Below are 27,231 nucleotides of genomic sequence, written 5' to 3'. Positions count from 1 at the left end.
CGGCAGCGTCCCACGGTGTGTCCCAGCCCCGGCGGGGTCCCACGGGGAGGAGCGGCCTCGGGCTGCTCCCCGAGCTCCGGTAAGGCCGCCGGCCCCGCCGCCCCGGTTCCCTGTGCTACCCCCGACCACCGGGGCCAGTCCCGTTGCTGCCCCCCCCGACCCCTGCTGCCGCTCCCGGTGTTGCCCCCGACCACCGGGATCGGTCCTTGTGCTGCCCTCCGACCCCCGGGAGCCGTCCTGGTGCTTCCCTCCCCCCCGACCCCCGGTGTTGGTCCCGGTGCTGCCCCCTCGACCCCCCGGTGCCGGTCCCGGCGGCGGCGCAAGACTGAGGCACCAGGTGGCAGCATCGTCCCGGGCACCGGCACCGACACCGGCGGTCCCTGCCACCCGGGGGGGGGGTGCCTTAACGGGGAGCGCCCTCCGCCCGCCGGCGCCGTGTCCCCGGGGGTCCCGGCTGGAAATCCGCCACCCCCCCACCCCCGGGCAGGGCGCAGTGGGGCGGGAAGGCTCCTCACCCTCCCGGGGAACCAAGCCCTGTGCCTGGCAAGGGACCGGGCAGTGTTTTGGTGACACTGGTGGCATCGCCATGTCCCCACTGTGGGTGCCATGGGGACCCCTGCCAGGCCAGCACTGTCCCCCTTCTTGGGAAGAAGTGCCCTTGGTGCCACCCCGGATGAGGGACATCGTTTGGAGCGTGGTGCAAGGTGTGGGGCGCTGGCATGGGAAAAGGGACAAGGGACACACAGGATACGCGGTGCAGGATGTCTTCTGTCTGTCCCCAGAAGCTGAGCGGTGGTGGCAGGGATGTCAGTGTCCCCAGGGACGGCGGGAGGGGACACGGATTGGCACCATGAGTGGGTGAGCGTCGGTCACCGGTGACCCGCGGCCTGGCTGGGCCCTGGTGTGGGCAGCGGCGCTCACTTGCCCGTCTGTCCGTCCGATCCCATCCATCCTCCCCGCTTGCCCTGCCACCCTGCATCAGTGTCACGGCGAGGAGCTTCCCCGCTGGCACTGGCCGGGGGTCCTGGCGGCTGCCCCTGACCCTAACGCGCCGTGGCAGGGGGGCGGCCGAGCAGATGTTCCCTGCCACTGGCACCGCGGCGCGGGGGGCGGCGGGGTGGTAGACGTGACGGGCTCTGACAAGGTGCCAGTCCCCGGTGGTGCTGCCTGGTGTCCGTGGCATGGCTCTGGCTGTGGCACAGCAGCAGGACCCCCGACCTCCAACCCTGCACTGCCACCCCCTGCCCCTCTCCCCCTGCAAACCAGGGCTTCCGCTGGGGTGAAGGGATTTGGGGTCCCACAGATGTTGGGTCCAAATGGCATCAGCCCAGGCCTACGACCCCCCCCCCTTGCTGTGCCAGGTCAGAGAAGGGGTCACCCAATTTTTTGGAGGGCCATGTGCCCCCACTGATACCCTCTTATCTGCCCAGGTCAGTGCAAGAGCTATGGATGTTGGGACGAGTTGGGCCCCCACCGTGGTTATGGGGTCCAGTCACATCCCTAATGTGGGTGCAGTGGGACCAGTCATGGCCCTAGTGCAGGGACTTGGCGGGGGGGTGTCTGGGCAGTGCCCCCTCCCCACCATGCCCAGTGATGGGGGGAGAGAGCCGCTGGGAGCACAGAGCTGGGCAGCGAAGTGCCAAATGCCGGCGCAGCAGCCATAAACCCACTGGAGCTTCGGGTTTTTTTATATGGCAATAAAAGATAATGTCAGCTATAAAGCGGGAGAGCGGGTCCCAGCGTGCAGGGGCAGGGGGGAGCTGCTGGGAGCAGCTTGGGGGGGGGCACAGAGGTGAGGGTAGCCCCCAGCTCCCTGGGGACACCCCAGCAAGGTGATACCCTGCTCAGGGTATCGGTGGGCTGCAGACAGGGGGATGCTGCAGTGGGGTGGGGGACACCATGGGGTGGCCGGCATCGGTGGTGGGGCCGGTGTTACAACCGACACATTAAAGATGCTACTTTGGGTTGTTGTTGTTGTTTTAATGGTTTTATTGCGCGATGCCGGGGACGGGCCTGGCAGGCCTTAATGAAGGAGATTGATGGCTTAATAGCCTGTAGCCATTACGGGGTAATTGAATGGTTGTGTACATATGATCAGACCGTCGATGCGGACGTGGCTGGCAAGTGAAGTGCCTGGAGCTGTGGGGGGATGCATGCAGCCCCCCTGCCCCGGCACCTGGGAGGGATGCAGCGTGGGGGAGCAGAGCCCATGGCCCTGGGAACCCCCATCCATCCCTGAGGTCCAGGCTGTGTTGGTGTCCCGGAGCCTCATCCAGCAGTGAAGGGATGGAGCAGTTCTCCAGGTTCATCCAGTGGCACCAGGTCACCAAAATCCACCTCCAGCCAGCTCAGCTCCTAGCCTGGGCTTTGGGGCTCCGAGACCAGGTGCTTTAATGAGGCTTTTAATTAACAGGTCCCATCTACAGGGAAGAACAGTGGTGGGGAAGTGGAGGTGGGAGCTGTGGGGGTCCAGCATGAATGGCAGCCCCAAATCTGGCCACAGCTGTGACCACTGGCACCCCAAGGTGGCACAGCTGACCACCCTCCCTGAGAAAGCCACCACCGAGGAGAAAACCTGGCAGAGTCACAGCCGGGTCCCCGTGCCGAGGTGTGAGTCAAACTACTCATTTTAGTGTGTGACAACCAGGTGTTTTACAGTATTTGCTACCTGTGATCATCCATCAAAGCAATCGATAGCGTTCCTGCAGAGTTTTATTAATGATCTTGTCACCGGGCTGGTGCTGGGTGCCTGGGGTTGTCGAGAATGATAGATCATTAAGAGCTTTTGCTGCTATTTATTCTCCAGTGACCTTGTCTCTCTCCATTGTTGCTTGCTTAAGAGTTATGAATGTGAGACATGATAATTTGATATTGATCTATTTGGTAAGTTAAAAAATTTACTGCATCGTTGATGTTTTAACAAAGGATCTGCTCGGTCCCTCCTGCAGACCGGTGTGAGCCGCCAGTGCTCAGCTCTGCACACCACGGTGAGGGGACAAGCCGTGCACCGTGCCAGTGTGCCCGTGTGCCCACCTGGCCTGGCACGGTGAAGGGGTGGTTGGGTGAGCTCGGTGTGTCCCTGCAGGGCTCTGTCCCCAACCCCTTCTGAGCTTGAAGTACCGAATTCCAGCTGCTGGCACTGCCCTGGGAGATGTTGAGGTGGGCATGGTGTGGGGATGGACAGAGTGTGTGCATGGACCTGTCCATGCAGGAGGGGTGGGGTGGGATGGGATGGAAGGGTTGTGGTGAAGGAAGCCTGTCCCCATCCATATCCTCTTTCCCTTACCCTTTCTTGTCCCTGTCCCATCCCTGCTCTCTCTGCCCGGTGCCATGTATCTGCCAGCTGTCCCCTCCATGTCCTCTCCATACTCACCGATTGTCCTCCCAGAAGCTCGGGGCTCCACTGACCCTAACAAAGGCATTTGATGGAAGTATTTGTGCTCCCCATTCCTGCTGCCCTCTCTGCTGCTGCTGGGGTCCCATCAGCTGGCAGGGACACCTGGGGCTCCCTGTCACCCCCTTGGCACCAGACAGGACCAGACCAGCGTCCCACCGCTGCGCTGCCTCCCCCAGTGCACTGTCCCCACACCGGGGATGGACTCACTGGGCTGGGAGCTGCAGGGCATGACCCCCCCCCGGTGTCATTGATCCCCATCGCCCGCTGCCTCATGGCCGGCAGCTCCTGCATGAAGTCAAACAGGGACAAAATTCCGTTTATAAAGGTAGGGTTTATCGATACTGCCTGTCCTCCAGGAAATCGATGACCTTCAGACGTGGCCGCCGGTGTCAGCACACACACACACACACACACACACACACGTACATACAGTATAATCCACACTGCATCTGCTCTCTGGTACCTTCAGCTCCCTGCTTGGCTCTGCCCCCACCCCAGACCATGCGCCCACCGTGGCTTGCACCCCTCACCGCGTTGTGGCCATGACCAAAAACTGAGCCCATCTCCAGCACCTGCCCATCCACACTGCTCCTCCCCATCTCCCAGGGCTTCGCAGCTCTCCTGTCACCCTGAGGTCACTGCAAGCCCCTGGCAGCCATCCCTGCCCCTTTCTCCCCCATCTTTCCCCCTCCATTATGGCTGTCATAGGTGGAGGGGCATTCCCTGGCACCGGGCAAGGCAGTGGGGCTCTGCCCCGGTGGTGCCAGCACCTCTGCCATCTCTCCAGGTGCCCAGTTGGTGTGGGAGCACCTGGGTGGGGGGAGATGCACTGGGTTGGTAAGCTCAGCCACTGTTTATTTGTGATTTTCTATTTATTCTTCACTTCTGCTTGGTGGAGCAGGTTCACAGGAGGTTATGGGGCATCCCAGGGCCACCTGGCTCCCACCGGTGAGGGGATCTGCTTGCTCTCTCACACTCTCTTTCTCTATAAACCAAACTATGGGGAAAGCCACCAAGCCCATGGGAAAGGGCAGAGAGGAGGCAAAATTACCAGGCATCACCGCAGCTGGCCAAAGACAAGGGTTTAATCTAAAGAGTAATTTCACCTGGTGATGAGTTGCACCTGGCTTGAGGCAGAGCTGTAATAAGAAGGGGGATGAGCTCCCAGAGGGGCAGATGGAGGCAAGGAGGGAGAGCTAGGGTGCTTGGTCAGCCCTCTCCACCCAGGAAGAGCAGCTCTGGTGGGCACCACGGGGCCAGTGGGGCTTCTCTGTCCCTGAGCAGCTACTGCTGGACCCGGCTTGGGGTGGATGTGGAGGTGTTCATGGTGTCTGCTTTCTACCTGACTCTTACATGTGGCCAAATAGAGCAACTTTGGCCAGCACTGCAATGGGGGGGCAATCATAGGACCCCCAACGTTCATCCCATGCTTCCCTTCTAGACCCAGAACGGCCCTGAGCCTTCTGCCAACAGCTCCTGCTCAAGGAAGGCAGACCTGCAGCTCCATCTCAGCTCAGCCAAAGAGGAGACCATGTGGGATGAATCCTGCTTTTACTGGATTTTATTCATGGATGAGACTGCAGTGAGCCCAGACCTGCCACCGCTAATCACTGCTGGTCACTCATCAGTGCTGCTGTAGAGGGAGAACGGATGTGGTGGAGGACCCCCTGGACCTGAGACCATGCTCTAGGCTGGGTAAAAGCGCTGCAGAAGCTCCTTCTTGTTGACTTTTCCCATCTGATTGCGTGGGATCTCCTCCACCACAATCAGCTCGGTCGGGATGGTGTACGGTGCCATGGTGTCCCTGCAAGGCAGAAAACCAGCCCATTACGGCCAACAGACCAGCGCTTCCAGCCCCTCCATCCTACAGAGCCCGTTCTGAGACCTTGCAACTGCTGCTGGATCCAGGGGGAGAATTCACTCCAGGACCTTGCATCCCACAGCCCATCATGGTGTACAAGTGAGCGTCCCAGCCGTGGCTCTGCAGGCAAGTGGCTTTGGTTGCCCTGGAGAACCATGTCCTGGCTCTCTCCTAAGGGCTCAGTGCAGACCCCCAGGAGAGTGGTGGGATGAAGGGTTGCACCCTTCACTGGTCGTGCGTTTCTGTGCAGAAGAGTGGGGCTGGAGAGCCACCCCTCTGCAGGATGAGCCGTCCTGGGGGCACCCACAGCCCTAATGGCCCCACCTGGGCCCCCCACCTACACCATGGGAGCTCATTTAGGCTCAGCCCTGTGTCCTCTTCTGAGCTGTGCCTGCTCCCAGGCTGTCTCTGCAGGGACCTCAGCCCTGTGCTGCCAGCAGCTCGTCCCTGCAGGGACCCCGTGGAGGTGCAGAGCTTTTTTCCAGCCCTATCCTTGTCCCTGTCTCCTGGGAGGACTTTGGCCCCACCATAGCTCATCTCTGGTCCTGTTTTGCTCCTGCCTGTGCTCCTTGGTTGAACCCTGGACCCGGCTCACTGCTTGCTGTGTGTGGGGCTGCCTGTAGACCCTGTTACTGGTACCTGGTCCTCCCTGCCATACTCTGCCCCATCGGTGAGAGCACTCCTTGTGCTGGGTCACCCTCTCCTGGGTCCCCTGCCCTTCAGGAGCAGCCACCTCTGCCATGCAGCATCTCCTGAGCATGATGCACCCCACCAGCACTTCAAAACACCCCCTGCTTGGGGGGAGGACGACACAAGGAGCCTTCAGTAAATGATCCAGAGGCAGAGCACCTGGATGTGGACCCATTGATCCTCCTTGTTGGAGACAGGAGGGGGAAAAGAGCGCAGTGGTCTGATGGATGCTGGACCCCCCCCCCCCATGGTGGGTTCCAGTCCCCAAGGTCCACAGGGGTGGGTCACCTCCCCGGGTGCTTGCCGATGACTTGCCATGGTGACTCACGCTGGCCTGTTGGGGGGGGTCTTCCCTCTGCAGGAGGGAGCCTGAGCGCCAAGCATCGTCCCCATGCCCTTTGCAGAGCACAGAGGGGGGGCCCTCCTGCCTTCTGCTGCCCGTGTGTCACCAACCTGGGGCCGTGCCCAGCGCCGGCAGCCTCCTGGCACCGACTCTAATGCGAGATGCCAAGTCTGCTGAGCCCTTCAACCATGGCCCAGCCCTCCTCCCCCCCCTGCCCGCCACCAGCACCCCCTGCCATATGGATGCCTCTAACTCGGGATGGCGCCTGTCGCCGGGAAGCAGGATTGGAGGCGAAAGCCACAAAATGAATCACTCTGAAGAGGGACATGTGTCTCCTGCCAGGCTGCGCGAGAAAAAGGGCCAAAGGAACGTAAGTGACATAAAAAATAAAGGGGAGAGACAGGGTGAGAGGGAAAAGCGGGTGGGGGGAGCCGGAGCGGTGCCTGGGGGTGGGCAGGGAGCTGCAGCCCCGGAGGAGCCCGGGTGGCCTCTCTGACCCACCATGGGCTTCTGTTTCAAGGGCTCCTGCCCTTGCTCTGTGCGGGCAGAACATCACCGTTTCTGCCCACAGAGCTGGGGACGGTGGTGGGGAGAGAGGTGGAGGGACAAGGGGGACACCTTGGCAGGGGTACAGGAAGAGGAGCAGATGGGGGGCTGAGTGCAGCCCCCTGCCCTGTGCCAACCAACCTGTACAGCCACGGGTGGCAGACAAAGGGATCTGTTGGGGTCAGCAATGTCCCTGCCAGGAGGCTTAGGGATGAGCAGCCACCACACAGCGTGGTGAAGACCTCCCTGCCCCGCTCTCCATCGCTCCCACCCCGTCCTGAGGCCATGAAGGATCCTGAATGGAGAACCTCAGAGCACCAGACCCTGTACCAACCAGGACAGGCTGAGCCTGTCTGGGAAGGGGCATTTCAGCTTGCAAGGGGACATCAGTAAAATCAAGCAAAAGCTGCTGGCGGTCGTGGGCTGCCCTGGGAGGAGCAGGAGTTGCAGACAACCAGCAGCCTGAGGGTTAACACGTGCACAGCAGCAGGAGGGACAGCCTGGCAAGGTCTTGGCCCCTCTGCCCCAGCAGCCACCCTTGTGGGTTTGGTTTCTTTGTTTGCTTCTCTTCCCCCACTACGTAACTGTTTAATCAGAGCAGCAGCCGGCCAGCCAGCATCCTCCTTGCATTTGCTAAATCGCAGTCCCCCAACTGTGATTTTTGCAGATCCAGGGGAAATCTTTAATTGGCTGCTGCGCAGCCCCTGATGAAACAAGTGCTCCTGCCGCTTACAAAACAGCGCCAGCCTCGCCAAAAATAGCCGCAGCCCGAAGGAGGGAGTTGCCAGGAAAAGAAAGAATCTGCTCTTAAATATTTTGCTAATGGAATATTAGTGATAAACCTGGTGATTCTGCTTCCTGGCTCCCGCCTGCTGACGCTCCCGTGGCTGGTGCCCGAAACCTCGGCGCTGGCTGCTCTCTGATCGATTTGAACGAGGAGGCATGGGTTTCCGTGCCAAAACCTTGCAGGGTGGCAGGTGGCTGCTCTGTGCCAGGCTGGAAGGTACTGCAGTGACACTGTGCAAAGCCCACGAGCTCTGGTGTGTGTGTGTGTGTGTGTGTGTCCCACACTTCTCCAAACCCCACGGGAGAGGTCTCTGGGACTAACTGGGATGAGGTTGGGCTGGCTTCCAGCGGGTAGGAAGGCAAGCGAGGAGCAATTGCACTGGGGAAAAGCTGAGCAAATGTTCTTGCTGCTGAGAAAACATGAAGCTTCCCCTGCCCCACTGGTTGCTCTGTACCATGTTTTCTGCTGGCAGCTGGGCTCGGGGCTGCCAGGAGCTCCTGCTGTGCCGCTTGGCCACACCGCACAGGTCATTTGTCAAAGGCACTTTTGGGGTGAGAGGCCCATTTATTTCCATTATCTCACGTGCTCGGTGACCTCCTGGTTGGAGCTGTGGTCTTTTCTCCATCCCCAGGGCCTGAGGCACTATGTTGCTGCTGGCCAACCCTTCAGCCCTCCTCTGACATGTCCCTAATGAGGATGCTGCAGGCTTTGAGCCTGCTTTCCCCCTGCCTGCTGCCCACACCAGCCCCACCATGCTGTGCTGCACAGCAGGCTGTGTCCAGCTCTGGAGTCCTCAACATAGAAAGGACATGGACCTGTTGGAACAGGTCCAGTGGAGGGCCATGAAGATGATCAGAGGGATGGAGCACCTCCCCTATGAAGACAGGCTGAGAGAACTGGCGTTCTTCAGCCTGGAGAAGAGAAGGCTCCAGGGAGACCTCATAGCAGCCTTCCAGTATCTGAAGGGAGCTACAGGAGAGCTGGGGAGGGACTCTGTGTCAGGGAGTGCAGTGACAGGACAAGGGGTAACGGTTTTAAATTGGAAGAGGGGAGATTTAGATTAGATACCAGAAAGAAATTCTTTCCTGTGAGGGTGGTGAGACACTGGAACAGGTTGCCCAGGGAAGTTGTGGATGCCCCATCCCTGGAAGTGTTCAAGGCCAGGCTGGATGGGGCTTGGAGCAACCTGGTCTGGTGGAGGTTGAAACTTGATGATCTTAAGATCCCTTCCATCCCAAACCATTCTATGATTCTATGATCTTACCTGGCCCAGTCCTTCAGGTCCTTCACGGAGAGCATCTTGCCCTTGCGGAGCTGCACGACAGCACTGACCCGCTGGCCCCAGACCATGTCCGGGGGCCCAATCACAGCTACGTCTGCAGAGAGAGCAGAGGACTCAGCCTGAGAAACCCCAGCGATTCCTGGGGTCCAAACGTGGGGTTAGAAGAGGAGCTCAGCGCCGCTGGTGGGTGCCAGAAGCAGCGATGCACAGGGCAGAGCAGCGTGGTGGGGGAAGATGCCGTGAGATGTTAGTGCAGGAAAAACACCGGGGACTTTTGTGCTGACACAATTTCCAAGAACAGAGCTTTTCACCAAGGAAAGCGCAGGAAGCCCCGTGGTTTCAGCAATTTAGAGTCGACGGGGAGGAAGATGATGTACGGAGTGGTGTGGAGCCGGGGGCACCGCTCGCATCCCCTCGTACAGGGTCACACACAAGGGCAGGACAGATTTAATTATAGTCTCATTTTCAAAATCAGATGAGAGCTGCTGCTGACTCGGCACCCGGCCACGGGCTTTGCGGCTTCAGCCCCGGGAGACAAGTAAACGGCAGGCTTTAGAGGCAGCCTGCTCTTCCCTCGGACCCAGCCCTGCTAATGGGGAGCCTGGGAAACAGCCTCCGGGCACGAGCCCTCGGGCAACCTCACGTCTGCACTTGAAGAACCACGGCTAATCGCTGGAGCCTGGCTCCACACACCGTCCCTCCTCAGCCAGGCATGGCACGGGGACTGGGAGACAGCAGGGTACCTGTGATGTGCGGGTGCGCGAGCAGGTGACGTTCCACCTCCAGGGCACTGATTTTGAACCCCCCGTTTTTGATGATGTCTACCGAGGTGCGGCCCTTGATCCAGTAAACGCCGTCTTTGTAGGCTGCCGTGTCTCCTGCAAAGCAAAGCAGGCTCCATCAGAGGTTGTCCCCTGGCTTCTCCTCTGCCTGTCCTGCCGTGTGGATGTGACACTCGGGAGATGCCCCGGGCAGGCCCTGAGCCTGGCTGCCTGTACTGACACGTGGGGGAAGCCACACTCAGCACGATGGACTTGAACATCTCTGCAGAGACCCTGGGATGGCGTGTCAGCCTTCCCCACCTGCCAGCCTGCTCCTGGGAGGGGAGACAGCCATGTCTTAACAGCTCTGCACCCAGAATCCCTTTAATAAGGAAGTAATGAAAATAGGAGTCATTGCTGCAGGTGGACACATTCCCCAGCACACTCTCATCATGGACCACAAGACAAGCAGGCTCCAGTTCAGCCCCTTCCTCATCTTCCTGGCAATCACCCATCGCAAAGACCTTGGTAGTCCTGTCCCAGTAGGATGTGACTCCTCCTGGAGTGTTGGCCATCAGTGGGGCTGCTCAGCCCCCATCACATAGTCCCAGCCTCCTCTTCCTCCCACCCGCTTGCCCATGCCAGTGATGAGACACAGGCCTCCAGCAGCCCACAAAAGCCACAGCAGGTCTCTCCTAGCAGCTCCAGCACCAGCTCCAGCACCAGCTCCAGTGGATGTGCATGCCCTGATCACTGCCACCAGCTCCTGCCATCCTCTGGAGCAGCTCTTGCTCTGGGGTCTTCCAGCTGTTAATGCCACTACTCATGGGGGGGGGGCTTTCCCCGACTCCTGTGTGGCTACTGCTAATGAGAAAAAAGGTGGGGGATGACATGGGGAAGATGACTGTCCAAGCAACACGTTGGATGCGACCTGTCCTTTCTGCAGGGGGAGAAGGCGTGTGGCAGGTGTGATCCGGTAATTAGCCACTCGCGCCGAGGCTGAGAAGATTGAGGAGAGAGGTCATGTCAGCACAACCTGGCTAAATGCTTAACAAGCTGGTGCACTTTGATAGCTACTTAAGATGATTACTCACATCCTGCTAATAGAGCCTTTGCCAACCGGTGGGCGAGAGGGGAGGGGGGCTGGGGACCTCGCATTTCCATTTCAGAGCCTTGATGGCAGCACCAGGGGGGCCCTTAGCTCTCCCCTCCAACGTCAGTCTCCATCCTCTCCTTAATGACACGCGCTGCCATTGTGTCCACACACCCAGCCCGCTCCCCGCTGCGGCATCGCTCCCAGACCCCATCTCACCGCCTGGCTGGAAAGCTCAAACACGGAGATGAGACGGAGATTGGCAGCGGGGAAAAAGCAGCTTCCAACAAAGCAGGGTGAAGAGGCACCACTGGGGCTGCAGGAGTTCCCACACACGTTTGGGACCAGCCATGTGTCCCACCTTTGGGGAAGGAGGACATCCCGGGGTCCTGGACCACACCATCGCTGCAGCTGAGAGCCTGCTGAGCCAGGAGGACCTGCTAAACCTCTGGTTTGGGTGAAAGCTGTGCAAGGAACACGTGGGCTCTGGTAAGGGTCAAGACTTGGGAGCTTGGTTGAGTGGAGCAGGGAAGAGCATCCTCACTGCCAAGTGGGGACCCCAGTCCTCTCCTTCAGAGATGAAGTCCCCTCTCCTCTGGGGGACTCACAGTGTCACCCAGCAGAGGTGAGCACACTTCCACCCTTCACATTGCTGAACCCCACCTCTGCCTCACTCCCCTCCTTCCCAGTTCTCCTTCTGGTCCCCCCAGTGCTGCTCTGCAATGTTCCCACCACACTTCCCAGCCCAGGCACCACGGGACGTGTCCACCAGCCACGCAGCGTTACAGAACCCCATTTCCAGCTCGCCTCTGGCACGCTGCAAAGTTTGCACATGGTGTGTGCAAAGGCAGCAAACGCCCAGAGATTTTACGGTGTCAGAGCAATGAAATATCAGAATCAGTTCTGAAATTCAGGTTGCTCCCCAAAAGAGCTGCGTCCCTGCTCAGCTGCCACATGCCAAAATCCTGAGTGGCTCATCTTCCTCAGTTCGGCCAGGGAATGATTAATTGTTCCTGCATTTGCCTGCCTGCCTCCTGGCACTCTCCTGGATGTTGAAGGCTGTCTGGAATATTTTAAAGTTGTGGGAGAGTTTTCAACTCGGGCTCTCTGGGTGTTTGGCTGCTCGGGGTTGAAAGGAATTCATGACTGCTGTGATAAACTACCTTCTGCGCCCGGTATCACCGTGGCATGTGTGACTGACACAGGACTGGAGAGTGAACATTAATTAAAACGTGGCACTGGGGGACGGGAGAGCCACGAGCCTTCGTCAGGGAGATCAGGAGCTGCTTATTCATACAGAGAAGACAGGGAGAGGAGAGGGAATTCAGACCTGGTTCAATGACACACGGTTCCCATGTTGCTCTTCAGGATGTAAGCACACGGAAAGCTGCCACATTTGCACTTTCCCCTGCTCTGCCATGGGGCGGATGGTCCCGGGGACAGGCCCTAGGGACGGTTGGGTCCATGAGACAGAGCTGGGTGGGGGCAGGAGATTTCTCTCCGCCAAGGTCTCCCAATGTGAAAGCAGAAGGGCTCTGCACCTGCCCGGATGAGTCGCTCCCCTTATCTCTCCTTACAGTGAGCAGGGACTGAATTCACATGGCTGCATGCCCTTGAGTGTGCCGGGGAGGTGTCAGCCACAACTGATTTCTCTGGAGCCTGTTTGCAAAGCGAGCTGCCAGGGCACAGCCTGTCACCAGGGTCTCGTCTCTGCCCCAATTCCCAGCATCGCCCGGCTTCAGAGCCCCTTTCCAGCAAGGGAAGGCTCTGGGCTCTGCTTGTGGCAGCGGGAATTCAGGGCATGTCTGTGCCACAACGGAACACCTGAGCTGGCAGCAGCCCGAGCTCCTGGCACCATGTGGAGTACCCGTCCCGGCCACCCAAGCTGTGCCAAGGTGATGCGGGTGCTGCGATGGAGCCTGGCTATGGAGCAGGCTCATTAGGCTGGGCGCTGGAGCAGGCTCGTTAGGCTGGGCGCCGTGCCCGGCTGGCTCAGCTGGGTGGCAGCTGGAGCCAGCCAGGCTGATGGCTGGCCTGTGCCAGCATCCCTGCAGGGCCATTGCCACCATCCCTGCATGGCCACCACCAGCATCCCTGCAGGGCCATCACCACCATCTCTGCATGGCCACCACCAGCACTCCTGCAGGGCCACCACCAGCATCCCTGCAGGGCCATTGCCACCATCCCTGCATGGCCACCACCAGCATCCCTGCAGGGCCATCCCCACCATCCCTGCAGGGCCACCACCAGCATCCCTGCACAGCCACCACCAGCATCCCTGCAGGGCCATCCCCACCATCCCTGCAGGGCCATCCCCAGCAGGAGCATGGGCAGGGTCTGCTCACACCTGCCCACAGAGATGTGGCCCCACACTCAGAGAAGTGCCACTGTCAACTGTGAAATGTGCTTTTAGAAGGAGACACGATCCCCCAAGCTGTCGCCCTCCCAGATGTTCCCCACAGCCAGGGACAGGAGGAAGTGTCAATTCAGGTTGGGCATGAAAAGGGAGGGGAGACCCCCCCTCTCACCGCTCACCTTCCATCCCTGTGCTCCCCACAAATGCCATCGCTGCTTCTTGCATGGATCCCATCAGCAGCACGGTGTGGCGGGTGGTTAGCAGTATTATTGTGATTATTGTGAGCTTCTGGGACGAGCTCTGTAATTTTCACCCCCCACCAAGTCTCTCTCTCTCTCTGTCTCCTCTCTCCCTAAGCCCAGCATCATGGTCTCGCTGTCACTTCCCGTGCTGACAGGACGCAGCACGCTCCGGGGGACCGCCGTCCGCCGAGGACAGCCACATTACCCTCTGCCCTGCGCCATCTGCCACCAGCCCAGCACATCAGGACGGCGTGTTTCACCAGCACATCCCGCACAGCAACACGCTCGCTGCCTCCCAGGCCAGCAGGGATTTCCTCGGCCGGGGAGACTAGTTAAAAGGATGCTGTCCTTCGCTTAACGACTCTCCCCCACACACCACCGTTAAACAGAGCATCGTTTCCAAAGCTGGCATTGCACCGAGGACCCGTGGCAAGGGCTGTGCCCTCCTCCCTGGGGGCTCCTGATGAAGGTCCCTGTGCCTGGTGGTGCCTGAGCCCACCCATCCCCAGCAGGCAGAGGCATTTCTGAGTGGGGAACAGAACTCTCCCCTCCATGAGATGACACCACCTTCCAAGCCACATTTCTGCCGACCCTCCTTTCCAGTTGGCCGTGCCCATGGCTCCCAAGTGCTCCCAGGGAGCACCCATTGCATCAGCACAGGGACAGGAGGGGTGCTGTGGGAAAGGTTTGCCAGTGGATTCACGTTGTGCTTTAACCCAAACTGGCAACTAGAACCACGCAGCCACTCGCTCACCCCTCCCTCTCCCCCACCCCCCAAGAAGCTGGGGAACAGTGGGAAAAAAACAGGAGGAGGAAGGGAGAAAAAAAACCTCACCCTTGTGGGTTAAGATAAAGACAGTTTAATAGAAACAATAACAGAAAAGGAAAAAATAACAATAACGATAATGACATGGATCATTCCCACCACCCAGTGCCCAGTGAATTGGGACCATCTTGAGCAGTGATCACTAATTACCACCCCCCAGCTAACCCCCATTTTTATACTGAACATAATGTCTATGGTATGGAATATTTCATTGGCCATTCCATCCTTCTGTCTATTCTTCTATGGGAAGCTGAAAGAAGTCCTTGAATAGTGTAAATATCATTTAGCAACAGCTAAAACCGCTGGGTATTATTGACATTCCTTTCACAGCAATCACTAGAAAGAAAATTAACTCTTTCCCCACTGAAACCAGGGCAGTTCAATACCTGCGTGATCCTGCTCCTCAACCACCATCTCTTCTTGTCATTGTGTGAAAAGGGGACAACTGCCCTTGCTATTGTCTGGCCATCTCTCCTGGTGAGCGTTCCTGGGTCCAACCTGGCTGGGAGCCCCAGGGCTGCTGTGGTTGGAGAGGAGCCCAGGACCAGCCTGGTCCTCCTGCTACACCAGCCTCTGGAGCTGCCTGGTCCTGGTTTGGTTTCAGGAGGACTGACGTGAGCTCGCAGCAGTGAGACAACCTCAGCTTGGGAACGGTGAGCCCCAACAGCTCCCCATCACCTCTCCATCCTCCTCCTTCCCTCTCCCTCCAGCCCAGGAATCTCTCCAGCAGCGCACAACAGCAGGGTCAGGACAACCCTGCCCGTGCTCAGCTGCTTCCCGCGGCACGGAGGCCACAAATGGTGTATTTCCTTCCTCACAGCCAGCTGTGCGAGGAAGGAGAATTTGGCTGATGAGAAGATTAGGGTCTCTGACACCACGTCTCCACCTCTGCTTGCCCGGGCTACCTCCGACTGGGCTCTCTTTCATCAGACAAAGCAGGCGGCGGTGGAAGCCTCCGCCGCACGTGGCTCGGCCGCGGTGCCGCGGCGCAGCTGATGCCGGCGAGGCCATGGGATTATTGTTTCCCTGACAGCAGCCGTCACCGCTACCTTTGGATTTGTTTCAAGATGCTCAGTGGGCATCTGTTCTGCGAAATGTTAAAGGCTCTGCTGAGCTGCATACTGAACAGGCTCCTGCGCTGGTTGAGCTGGGGGTGGGCTGCACTTTGCTGGAGTTTCAATTACATAGATGTGTGTATATATATATATAAAAAATCATAGAATCATAGAATGGTTTGGGTTGGAAGGGACCTCAAGGATCATCTAGTTCCAACCCCCCTGCCATGGGAAGGGACACCTCCCACTAGAGCAGGTTGCTCCAAGCCCCATCCAGCCTGGCCTTGAACACTTCCAGGGATGGGGCAGCCACAGCTTCCCTGGGCAACCTGTTCCAGTGTCTCACCACCCTCACAGTAAAGAATTTCTTCCTGAGATCTAATCTGAATCTTTTTTCTTCCAATTTAAAACCATTACCCCTTGTCCTCTCACTGCACTCCCTGACACAGAGTCCCTCCCCAGCTCTCCTGTAGCTCCCTTCAGATACTGGAAGGCTGCTATAAGGTCTCCCCGGAGCCTCCTCTTCTCCAGGCTGAACAATCCCAGCTCCCTCAGCCTGTCTTCATAGGAGAGGTGCTCCATCCCTCTGATCATCTTTGTGGCCCTCTGCTGCACCTGTTCCAGCTGGAACTCAAAGCCTCATTCAACTTGGCCTGATTTATATAGATATATACACATATATAGAATATAGATATAACCGGCAGCAGGCTGGCTTGAGCAGCCATGGCTCTGAGCAGTGAGAAGGGATGCTGCCAGGCTAGGCCTCCCCATCAAGCCACCAAGGGCTGCCTGCTCAGCACCTTAAAGCAAGCTGTGGGCACCTCCATCAGCTCAGCGGGTACCACACCACATTGACCCATGGCTCAGCCCATGGAGACTGCAAGTTGGTATGAACCATGCCATGAACCATCAGGCACCGAGGGAAAGGCATGAGAGACCTTTTCCAGGCTAGGCTAGGCTCATTTTAAAAATGATTTTTTTTTTTGGTAAGTTCTATTTAGAGGGAAGGTTTGTCTATAGATAGTTACTTGGCAATGGCTGCTGGGCTGGAGACAAGCTGCAATGGAGAACCTATTTCCAAACCCAAACCCCAGAGATTTCTGCAATGAGGTTCTTCAAGTTGCAAAATACTCGTTGCAAAGATGAAAGGGCCCTTGTGATTCTGCCCCTACAGCCTTCAGTTTGTGCACCTCCTTCACAGAGAGGAGAGATCTCTCAGCGACCAACACGGTGCCCGAGCTGCTTTCCCACGACACGTCAAACAAGAGGCTCTTTGCTCTCAAGAGCAGAGCTTCAGGAGCAAACCCTCCTGGGCCAACATCCTCGACCATGGGTCAGCTTGTTCCTGGCAAACACGGCGACGTTTCTACATCAAAGGTGTCATGAGCATTCGAAGCAGCTATTGACCAAGAGAACACTTTGGCTGGGGAAATGAAATGCTGAGCAGCTTGGAGAAGCTCTGAGGTACCAGAAGTGCACAGGAAACAAAAAATGAGACTTTTTGGGTAAATCATGAGGAATGGGTGGCTTCAGCCCAGTCTAGATGCAGAACCAGGACTGTCTCAGGATCTGCTGGAAAAAAACTCAATGAAGGGGTGATAGTGTTACCCTCGTAAGGGGTCTGGCCTAAATCTCCCCTCTTCCAATTTAAAACTGTTATCTCTTGTCCTTTTTTGCCTCAGCAGAAAATACCAAGAAACAGCAAAACATCCCTGTGAAAGGGAATCTACTTTGTTAAAAAGACAAAAAAAAAAAAAAAAAAACTGGGGAACGTGCCCGTTCCTGGTGTTGCAGTGGGGCAGCCCGCCCCGTACCCTGCAGCTCTGCCCAGACAAAAGGAGCTGCTGACAGCTCCTTTAAGCCTAAAAATCACAGTTAGCAGAACAAGCAGTACGGCGATACATTTTTCTCGGAGGTGCACAAGATTTTTGCAGACCTAAAAGAATTAAAAAAAAAAAAAAAAAAAAAAAAAAAGTGGCTTATTTTTACCTTCCTGCCACGGTGGCAGCTAATGCTCTCATGGGGAGCTCCAGAGTCTTGATCAGATGCTGCAAAACATCCCCACGCTGTGGGGCACAGCCCTCGCCCCCCAGTGAATGGTGCTCTCAGGCACGGCTGGTGCTGCCTTCGCCCGCCCCACGGCACTGGCTGAGTGATTTGCTCCTGGTGGAAAGTGCTTGCTGACCCAGCAGGCTGGAGCTGCTCCATTAACAGTTTCCTGGCTGCTGGAGTGGCTTTTCCAGGTTTCACAAGTGCCTGCAGAAAAACGTGAAGGTGAGGAGCCCAGGGAGGGAAGGCAGGTCTCTGGGGCCAGAGTGGAGCAGGGGGTGCTGGTGGGCTCTTCTGCTCTTCTGAGAGCAGCAGAATGCGGTTTGAGCACTTTCTAATATTAATTAGACCTTTTGCTGTTAATGAATTGTTCCAGATTTTGCAAATGAAGTCTTTTGAACGCTTCTAGGGCTGCTCAGAGAGCTGGAGAGGGGGTGTCTTGCAGGCACTTTTCCAGGAGATACTGACCTGCAGGGACTCAGAAGAGACCTGTATGGCAGCTCCTTTGGGGACAGTCCCCCTGTGCCAGCAGACCACCACAGTGTGCCCTGGCAGGTCTCCATTGATGGCCCAGAATGGATGGTTCCTGAGAAAGCGTTTTGATGCCCCCAGCCTGACTCAGGACCAGGAGGAACTGGGGCTGGACCAGCCCCATAACCACCATGAGAAAGCAGCACTGGCTGCTCCAGCTGCACTGAGTGGACAAACAATCCCAAGGCAGCCCCATTCCTTCTGACAGGCATCTGCTGCCGGGCTGTCAGGGGGTGTCGGGGGGACCAGGGTGCTGCTCCCCACCCAAAACCCATCCCAGCTCCCCCTGCCCTACTGACACGGCTGCTCCCAGCTCAATGCCTCTGGCTGCAGCGAGCTCCTGGCCCCACTGTGATGCTGCTGATGCTCCGCTCCCGCCGGGCTCTACACCTGCTCTTTTGGGAGCCTTTAAGCTTTGCTTTGATTTTTTGTTGGTTTTTTTTTGTTTTTTCCCAAACTCCAGGAGGAATCCCCTGCTGTCAGCTGCTCTCCTGGCACTACCATCCCTCATTTCCAGAGATAAGAGACAGAGCGAGGCGCTCGCCCTCCTGCCTTCCTCCCCACCACCTCTACCTGGAGAACTGCCGCTCTCGCCAAAGGAGCGTGTTGGGGGGACCAGCAGGCTGGAAGACCCCCGGGAAGCTTGCAGGGAGGCAGTGGGAATAATCAGTCTTTGCCCTTCTCTGTTGTCTTTCAGCCGAGGATCTCAAAGCACGCTGATCCAGAGGCTAATTAGGCAGAAACGGGAACAGCTGGCAGGACAGCGGCGGGATGCGGAGCGGCCTCGCTGGCTGCTCACACCGCTGAGCAGTGGGCTGAAGGTTGTGCATCCATCTCTGCTCTACCCTGGGATTAACTCTTACCTGCCTCCCGCTTCCCTAGAATGGTTGTTGATGCTCTGGGGCCATCCCAGACGGACGCAGAGCTCACCCTCTGGCAGCCACCCATCGGTCATTAAGACGATGATTTATTTTCCAGGCAGGGCTGGTCCAAAAGTCTTGGCAGGCGGTGAAGAGCCCAAGCCCCTGATGATGGTACTCTCACTGGTTTGGAGAGCAGAGCAAAAATCTGGGGGCTCAAGCCCCCTTTGCCTGAGCAGGGCTTTGCAGGAGTGAGCCTCAGTTCCCAGGGCAGGTTTCATCAGCACACACAGCTGAGGCGGGGCACACAGGGGCCCAGCTGAGGCTTGTGATGGCCACGCTGGCCACTCAAAGGCAGCTGGCAGGCAGGTCCTCCTGCCTTTGAGGACAGCTTTTCCAGATAAGCTAGGCAGCATCAGGTTCCTGTCTGCAGATTAGGTCCATCCCAGGTTCTGCAGACCACAGAAATACTCCTTCCCACTCTGAACACCAACCTTTCAGCTTTGGGAGCATCCTGCAGCCACGAGCTCCCAGCGCTCACCACCCATCACACTTTTTTCATGGATTTCAAGCTTCCCTGCTCTTTCCAGGGCAGCTCTGTGTCTCACTGCTCTTCTAAATCCATGGAAATGATTTTTTTTGTAGGTAACACAGACACAGTGGGGCTGGGAAGCTGCAGAGCGTGGGATGGCAGTGACACTCCTGCGGCCACTCTGCCTTGTCTTCCCATATCCCTCCTGGCACAAGCTCCCCGCGCTGCCCCCATCCCCATGCCCAACGCTCAAACAAATGGCTTCTTCCCACTGCCAGAGGTTCCTGTGCTTGAGAAAAGCCATGGGAGGAGATGTAGGGTGGACAATTAGAAGGTGAGTCGTAAAGGCCATCGATAGGAATTAGATAATCCATCCTCTCTGTGGCCAAGTGCCCACCTTGAGGAGCAGAGGGACGGGAGGCTGTGGGATACGTCTCCGTTACAGACACAAACCTTTCCCTTCCCCCCACGCAATGAAAACTGCATCAATAGATCCCCCATCTGCTCACATACATCACACACTTCACTCCAGTTTATTAGCTGGAATAAATCATAAATATTTCATTATACATCAACGACGCTCGACTCCAGGAAGGCGCAATCCATCACCTCGACACTCCTTGCGACCTGCCGCCATGCAATAAGCTTTCCAGTCTATTAAACAAGATTGATACAGTGTGCTAGGATGGACTAAGGGAATTTATTTATGGAGCACTGGGAGAGGGAGGGCACCGAACGCGTGGTGCTGCACGGGCAAACAGGAGCTGCTCCCATTAGCCCCTTGGACCAGGCAGCCCAACCAGAAATCCCTGGAGCAGCGAGAGGCTCTGAGCGTGGTGTGAGGTAAGAAGATGCTGTGGCAAAGCAGGGTCTGGGCTGAACCCTGGGGTGTCCAGGTCCAGATGTAGGACCCCAGGGAGCTCCTGCTCCAGGCTGGCCCACATGGATGGGTCAGCAGAGCTCCGGAGGGAAGCTCCCCACCTCTGCCCTGCTCAGCACCACCATACTCATCAGCACAGAGAGGAGAGCCCAGCGCTGCTCTGGTTCCTTTTCCAGGATGCTGCTGAGGTCCCTCAGTGCTATGAGCGCTGTGTGTGCCCAGAAATACCTACTCTAGTGCCAGGATTTTGCTACTCTTTGTAGCTCTGGGCTTATTTTAATGCCACACCTTCTCCTTTCCTTCTGCACATCATGAAAGTGAACACGTTCTCCAGCTCGGAAGCAAACAAGAGGGGACCTTCCCAGTGCACAGAGCAACCACAGCACTGCTCCTCACCCGCCACTGCCACCACGTCCAGTTGTGTGGGGCACTGCCACCCGTGCTTCACCCTTACAACCTTATTGCTATTGCACATGAACTGTCGCTGTCTCCCCTCCATCAGAGGTGCAAAGATTGATTCCATGAGGATGACGCAGAGCAGCTCTGAGCCCAGCCCGGGTACTCTCATCCCCTGGGCTGCTGCTCTTTCCATGCTGGAGCTGGAGGAAAGCCCAGCCCCAGCCCAGCAGAAGCATGTTTCCTCCAACAGGGACCTTGCAGATGGCTGCAGGTCAGCCCCCAGCTCAGGAATCTGGTCTCTCCACCCAAGAGAGACCTCATCTCTCCAAGCCCTTTAGGAGGAAGAGCACCATGGGTGCTAGTAGCTCTCTGGTTGAGTACTGGGTGTTACCAACACCTGAGGGATGCTCAACAAGATGCAAACCTGGCACACGGTGAATCTGGAGCCTCTCTCCGCGGCGCGCTGCGTTGCTGGGATTGATTAGAGGCAGCCTGGCTCCTGAAGGGGATTGACACAGCCTCGGCAACGATGATGTATGTGTACATATCTATTTAATGAAATGCTAAATGATAGGCTAAATAACAGAAGCAACTTTAGCTTGATTTATTGCACGGGAATGAATAATGTTTGTCACTGCTGTCAGCCATCTTGGCTAAGAACAGAGGTTACGAGCACAAATTGTAGCTAATTAACAGTAATTAGCACTTCTGAAATTCTGGATTGTGGCTCCTTTGCAGAGGCCTGTTGGGCAGCAGTGTGTGTCCCACCTCACACAGGTTGCCTTCCTGGGCTCCCGAAGGCTCAAAACCTCTCCCCGTCACCCCCCATCCACCCCAGCACTTCAGCACACACGTCCTCTGAAACCAGGCTGTTCTCCCAGGGCTTGCTCCATTCCTCCTCTGCTCCCCAGCTGCTGCCTCAAGTTTCCCCACAGGAAAACACAGCAAGAAAACCTTGGGCTCCTCTTGCAGCCTCCCAGCATCCAAGTTACCCAGAGCCAACCCCTGATCCCATCCTTTCTACAGGTTCTTGGACCCTCTTTTGAGTTACAGAGGGACCTGGGACATTTCCTGTTAATCCTGATCCAGGGAGTAAAGCTGAACTCTTGAACTTCTCCTTTTGCACACCTTTTTCACCCTGTGCAGATAATGGTGGTGAGACCTCCCGAGCTCCCAAAAAGCAGTTTGCTGCTGCCTCTGGAGCCTGTCACAGCAGCGGAGCAGCTCTTTGGGGCTACTCAAGTCCATCTACCCTCAAAAACGCCTTCCCTGGGCTCACAAAAGACAATGAACCCAAAATAAAGGGGCTGCTTCTGCAGGGACACAGGGCTGCTCCGAGGCAGCGCTCCCGTTGTGGTGTACCGAGGGTTTGGTGTGCGCCGCAATCATTAATAAAGCATCAAAGGCTCCTGAGGGGGAAGAGTTTGAAACTTCTTCAAAAAACACATGCATATTAATAACGCACCAATTATTCATGAGGAAACCATCTCCCCTCGCCAGCAACTTCCCGGGCTCCTGTTTGCTCAGGTGCTGCCTGGATGAAGAGTAAAAACCCTTCCCAGTGACCCAGCCCTGCCCACCAGCATCAGCAATCTGCTGGGAGAAGTGCTGGCGCTGGGCTTCTCCACCCAGCAGCTCTCCTGGCTCCGGCAGCCCCAGCACAGCTCCTCAGTGCTCTCCTCACTGGCAGCAGCCCTACCTGTCTGCTACCCTGCCAAAACCCCTCAGCTGCAGCTCAGGGATATCCACCTTCAGTTGGGAACAGGCAGGTCAGCTCGTAGAGAAGCCTTCTGCTCCCCTTGCAGGTCCCATCAACCTGTCAGAGAGCCTGGTGAGCCCTGATGCTGATGTTTTGCAGGGGGGTGATGGGTTTCCTAGCAAAACCCAGCCCCAGAGCATCCTCAAGGTCCAGACCAAGCTCGGCTTCAACCCCCTGGATGGGAAGAGCCCTTCACCCTCTGCTCAGACAGAGGAGCTCCCCCGAAGGGTCTGGATGAAGACCACCGAGCTCAGCCCAGCATGGGGAGGTTTGTTGTTCCCTTTACTGGAAAACTGCCCGGTGGTGGTGGGAGCCCCGGAGGGAGGTGCAGACATCCAAAGACACCGATATAACGAGGATGATACTGGTTGCCCCCTTCCCTCCCCTCCCCAGACAATATCTGAGAATAATAGGTGGCTGTCACGCTTTGCAGGCCACCGTCCACTGAGGCAGAGCGAGATTTTGATGCTGTTACAGATTTCTACCTGCGTGAAATCTGGAAGTAATTTAATGGCTCACGAGAAAGGAAATAAATCTATTAGAACGGAATCGCTGTTTGTTTACGTATCTTGCCATGAACATCACCACGAGCAGCAGCAGCAGCAGGTGTATGTGCAAGCACCATTTATTTACATAATAAAATTGCCAAGTAGATTTGTAGCTCAGGGGCATCCTCGCCTCTCCGCGCGCGTGCCTAACTCCCATTAGCACTAATGGCAGGCGCTGTGCGCTCAGCAAGCGGGGAACAGACCCTCCGACTGCCCTAATGGTCCTAAGAGATGGAGGGATGCAGACATCTCAACGGGCCGGTTCCTCGCCCCCGACTCGGTCAGGGGATGGGAATTACATCGCAGCTTCCAGCTGCTTTGCCATCCTCCCCATCTGCAGGAGCTGTGGGGTCTGCTCCTGGGAGAGAGGGGGTTAAACAACTGACTCCCCACTCTCCAAACTTCTCCAGAGACCCCTGGAGCATTCAGCAGGAGGAAAAGAGAAAAGCAGGGAAAAAAAAAAAAAAAATCACCAAAAAATCAACCCCAAACCCAGCCTGGAATGAATTCCTGTCATGCTCTGCAACGGGGAAGTTTGTTTGTATTCCACAGGCAGCAGCGCTGAGCCTGCTGTCAGAGCCACGCTGGGAGAAAGGGCAAAACCCTGCCGAGATGAAAGAATGTGAAGCGCTGGTACAGCCTCCCCTGGCATTTACACCTGGAATAATAATAATAAAAAAAAATCACTCAAGGGCATCTCACAAAGAGCTGTGCTAATAAGGCACTCCTCCCCACGCTCTGTGGCTGCGCCGGTGGAGCGGGAGATGGAGCGGCGCAGGGAAGGCTGGCAGCATCTCCAGGTACCTGGGAGGTGAAAGCTGCAGATAAGACAAGTCTGATTTTAACCCTATAATCCTGAGCTTGCACTCTCCCCGACTCTGCTTCCAGCGAGGGGACAGGGGAGCCGAGGACTCGCTGCTGGGCAGACGAGGAGTGCAGCCACCCCCTGTCTCAGCTGATAAATCGTGGTACCTTCCTCTCAGAGCCGTATTTTTCACAGGCTCTCCGGCAGCAGGGTGAGAAGCCGGGGTGATGCTCACTCACCCCGTGCTGTACCCTCATGGCCTTCCTGCACACCCTATGTCCTTCACCGTCCTGAAGCCTGTTGGGTCCAAATCCCCCCGTCCGTGCTCTGCTCTACAGCCCTGACCCGACCGCTGTGAGTGGGCTCGTGCCACCACACAGACCTGCCTCTGCTCTCAAGAGGACTTTTCTCCCGGGGCACCCTGCTGGATCAGAGTGCTCTGCTGAGCACAGGAGAGAAGGCAAGGCAGCCTTCAGGCAGGGACAGATTAACCTCTTGTGACACTCAGTCCTGCCGCGCCATACCTTCATGCAGGAGTAAGATTAACCTCTTGTGACACTCAGTCCTGCCACGCCATACCTTCACACAGGAGTCCCCCCCAAGGGTGCATCTTCTGGTCACTCTGGTTTCAAAGAACTGATGTTCCAAAGAGAAAAAAAAAAGCACAGAAAACTACAGGACAGGAAAGATGTAAGTTATTTTTGGTCCAATTTGCATGAAAATAGGCTACAACCCCAGCCATGGGACTGCACCAGTGAAGCTGTGGTGGACATATGGAGTGGGCTCTTGGTTGTGTACCAAGGTCAGGAGCCTTGGGCTCCGCAAACAAAGTCGAGGCTGAGGGATCCCCCCCCAGCAGGATCATTTCTGATGCCCACTCCTCATGCCCACGCTGATTGGGTCGGGCAGGAGATGGGTACACAACATACATCTGGTGGCTTCCTTCTTTGTGAAATGTGAAGCTCACCCCATTCTCCTCACCGTTTCACGTTCCTTCACAGACACAGAGGATTCTGGGTGAACACGAAGGGCTGGATAAGACTGGCAGTTCTCTAAACCCACAGATGGACAGACCTAGCACCTTCAGCTTCATCTGCAGACACATTAGCAGAGCTTGGAAAGCACAATATCTCCCCTAGACCCTCTCCCACCCCCTGCAAGACGGGCTTCCCAGCATGCCCAAATGGCCAGCAGGCTTAGGCTAGCAAATACAAAGGCCCATCTACATACTATTGTTTCAGGGCCTCAGGGATTGCCGCACATGGTCCCTGCTCCAGCCTTGGCTTGGGTTGGTGTCAGACCACTTTATGTGACATATGCCAGCAGACAAAGTCCTGGCCACCAGCTTTCAGCCAGGAGAGGACAGCACCAAATGGATTAACACAAAATCAGACCTTGGCAGAGTCTGGCAGCATCCTGTGTCCTGCCTGCCCTTGGCAGAGGTGCTGTATTTCACTTAGGGGTACACTCTGCACATGTTCTCAGCATGACCAGGAGCCTCTCCAACCCTTCAGCACATCATAGACCCGAAGGACAAGCAGCAGATGAAGCCTCCCCAGCCTGGGGACACTGCACACCCTGCTCCAAGGGCGCCATGCTCCTCTAACAGAAAATAGCAGATAAAGCAGCAGAACCTTTGAACATTTCTGCAAGCCAGGCAGCCAAGACTTTGTAGGTTCACTCATCATTAGCAGGAACTCATGGGTGACTGATATGACACAAGGAGGCTGGGCGGAGGGAGCCCCCCCGCTGCCTACAGCCAGAATTACTGCAGATGGGTTTGCCCAGAGGACAAGCCAGAAAAGAAAATGGGTAAGTAAAAATGAAAAACGTTTCTTTTCACATTAGCATTTAAATATTTATAGAAATCCCTGCAGACAACAAGATGAAAAAGAAAACTCAAAGACTAATAAATAAGTAAATGCTCCAAGGTGTGGCAGCCCAGCTGAACGCGGCTGCCACTCAGCTGGAGAAACTTTGAAGAGCATGGCAACCATGTGTGCACAGCTCAAAATAATAATTGTAATAATAAAAACATTAGACTAAACCCCTCTGCTTTGGCTTCTGCCCTCTGCAGAATAGCTGAGGGATCAATTCCACCTTAGCTAAAGAGAGCACTACCTCCTCTTTCCAGAGCAGTGACCTGTCCCAGTCTCTGGTGAGACAAATTATTAAATAAAGCAGAGATAATGATGGGAGACCGTTGACTAAGAGAGCCAGCAGTGGGATATGAGGAAAGATATCTGCCTTAAATTGTTTGCTTAAATATACAGAAGCCCAGACTTTTGCTTGCAGCATAATACCATTAGTCATAAGTAAATATGTTCTCAATTGTCTTGAGTGAAACCCAGAGGGATGACTCCTGTTGAAAGTAAAGAACCCAGAGCCATCACATCCTTGGCTGCTGTCTGTCCCAGGGCAGAAAGCGTGTGCCAGAGCCTCTCAAAGCCAGCGGTGTTCAGCTCTTCTTCAAGCACAAACTACAAATAGCCAGCAGAAACCTCACCACTTGGTCCTGGATCACGTCTGCTAAAAGTGATCCCTGGCTTTCCCGTGCTGTGAAGGAAGGAAATCAGGCCGCTGGCTTCCCGGCTCGTCCCACGAGCTGGAATCAATTTGTGCAATTCCCCATCCCCGCTCCACTTAGGGCTGTGCTGGGTTATGTAAATCCGACGCCGAAAACTGTTCAGCAAGCTAAACAGATTGTGTGGGCACCAGCAGAGTGCCTCGAGCAACGGGGAACCCGGCAAACGAGGAGGAAGGGAAAGCCGAGGACACAAAACGAGGCAGAAAAATGCTAGATGGCCAAAGGAGGAAGGAAGGTCTAGTTTCAACAAATTTCCTCTTGAGCTGTGCATCTCTGGTGACAGGCGGGTGTCAGGACTGAAGATAACCCCCATCACCACCCAAGCTTGGAGAACAGGGATCCCTACAGCCAGCAAGACAGCCTTTCCCACCTGCGTGCTGCTTTAGGGGAAGCTCCTGGTGCGAGATGCAGCGCAAAGAAGCCCACCAGGACACGGCAAGTGTGTGCAGCACCTGGGACATGGACCCACAGGACCATCAAATGCAAAACTCGCAGCGCAACTGCTTGAGCATCCCTGCCGGAGCAGCTCTGGCTTTCTGCCCCTACCTCCTCCAGCCTCTACAAGATGAAGCTCCTACAAAAGCTCCAAGTGAGCAAACCGGCAGGTTAACCCCTGCCAGATCGTTGCCAGAGCAAAATCTCCACCCCAAGAGCTGGGCACCTGGTAGCTCGAACAGGGTGAGGCCAGGCCAGGAGCAGGCTTGGCTTGGCCAAGGAACTGAAGAGTGAAGCACAGACAGTTTGTACGTGGATCACAACTCTCGTTGGGAGCAGTGAGCTGCCCGTCTGGCCTCTCCAAAGCTGCATATTGTTTGGGCGAGCACCTCAACATCCACTCTTAATTGTTACCTTTCCTACCCTGATGTTCTCCACCTGAGCACAGTAAATCCACCCCTCAGTCACTGCTGTAGACAACTCTCTGCAGTGCCTATCATTCCTGCTGAAGAGGCTTTCCAAAGCCCCACGGCCACAGGGAGTGACAGTAAAGACACAACAAACACTAAGTCTTCAGAGGAAGGCCTGAACCATGAGCAGGGGCCAT

General features: G+C 56.4%; 1 protein-coding gene across 1 annotated transcript in view; it reads right to left on the bottom strand.

The window, feature by feature from the left end:
- Positions 1–4,931: 4,931 nt before the first annotated feature.
- Positions 4,932–27,231, bottom strand: part of ACSF3 (acyl-CoA synthetase family member 3) — a 66,260-nt gene continuing 43,960 nt past the window's right edge. The window contains exons 8-10 of the mRNA XM_014942545.1: positions 9,650–9,784; positions 8,889–9,000; positions 4,932–5,201 (exon numbers count right to left, since the gene is read on the bottom strand). Of these exons, the coding sequence (XP_014798031.1) occupies positions 5,084–5,201; positions 8,889–9,000; positions 9,650–9,784 (365 nt within the window). The 3' untranslated portion in view covers positions 4,932–5,083. The remainder of the gene's footprint in view (positions 5,202–8,888; positions 9,001–9,649; positions 9,785–27,231) is intronic.

This window comes from Calidris pugnax, unplaced genomic scaffold, assembly GCF_001431845.1.
Source record: "Calidris pugnax isolate Ruff unplaced genomic scaffold, ASM143184v1 scaffold28, whole genome shotgun sequence".
NCBI lineage: Eukaryota > Metazoa > Chordata > Aves > Charadriiformes > Scolopacidae > Calidris > Calidris pugnax.
Note: the sequence above shows the minus strand (reverse complement) of the source record. Positions and strands in the feature narration are given on the sequence as shown.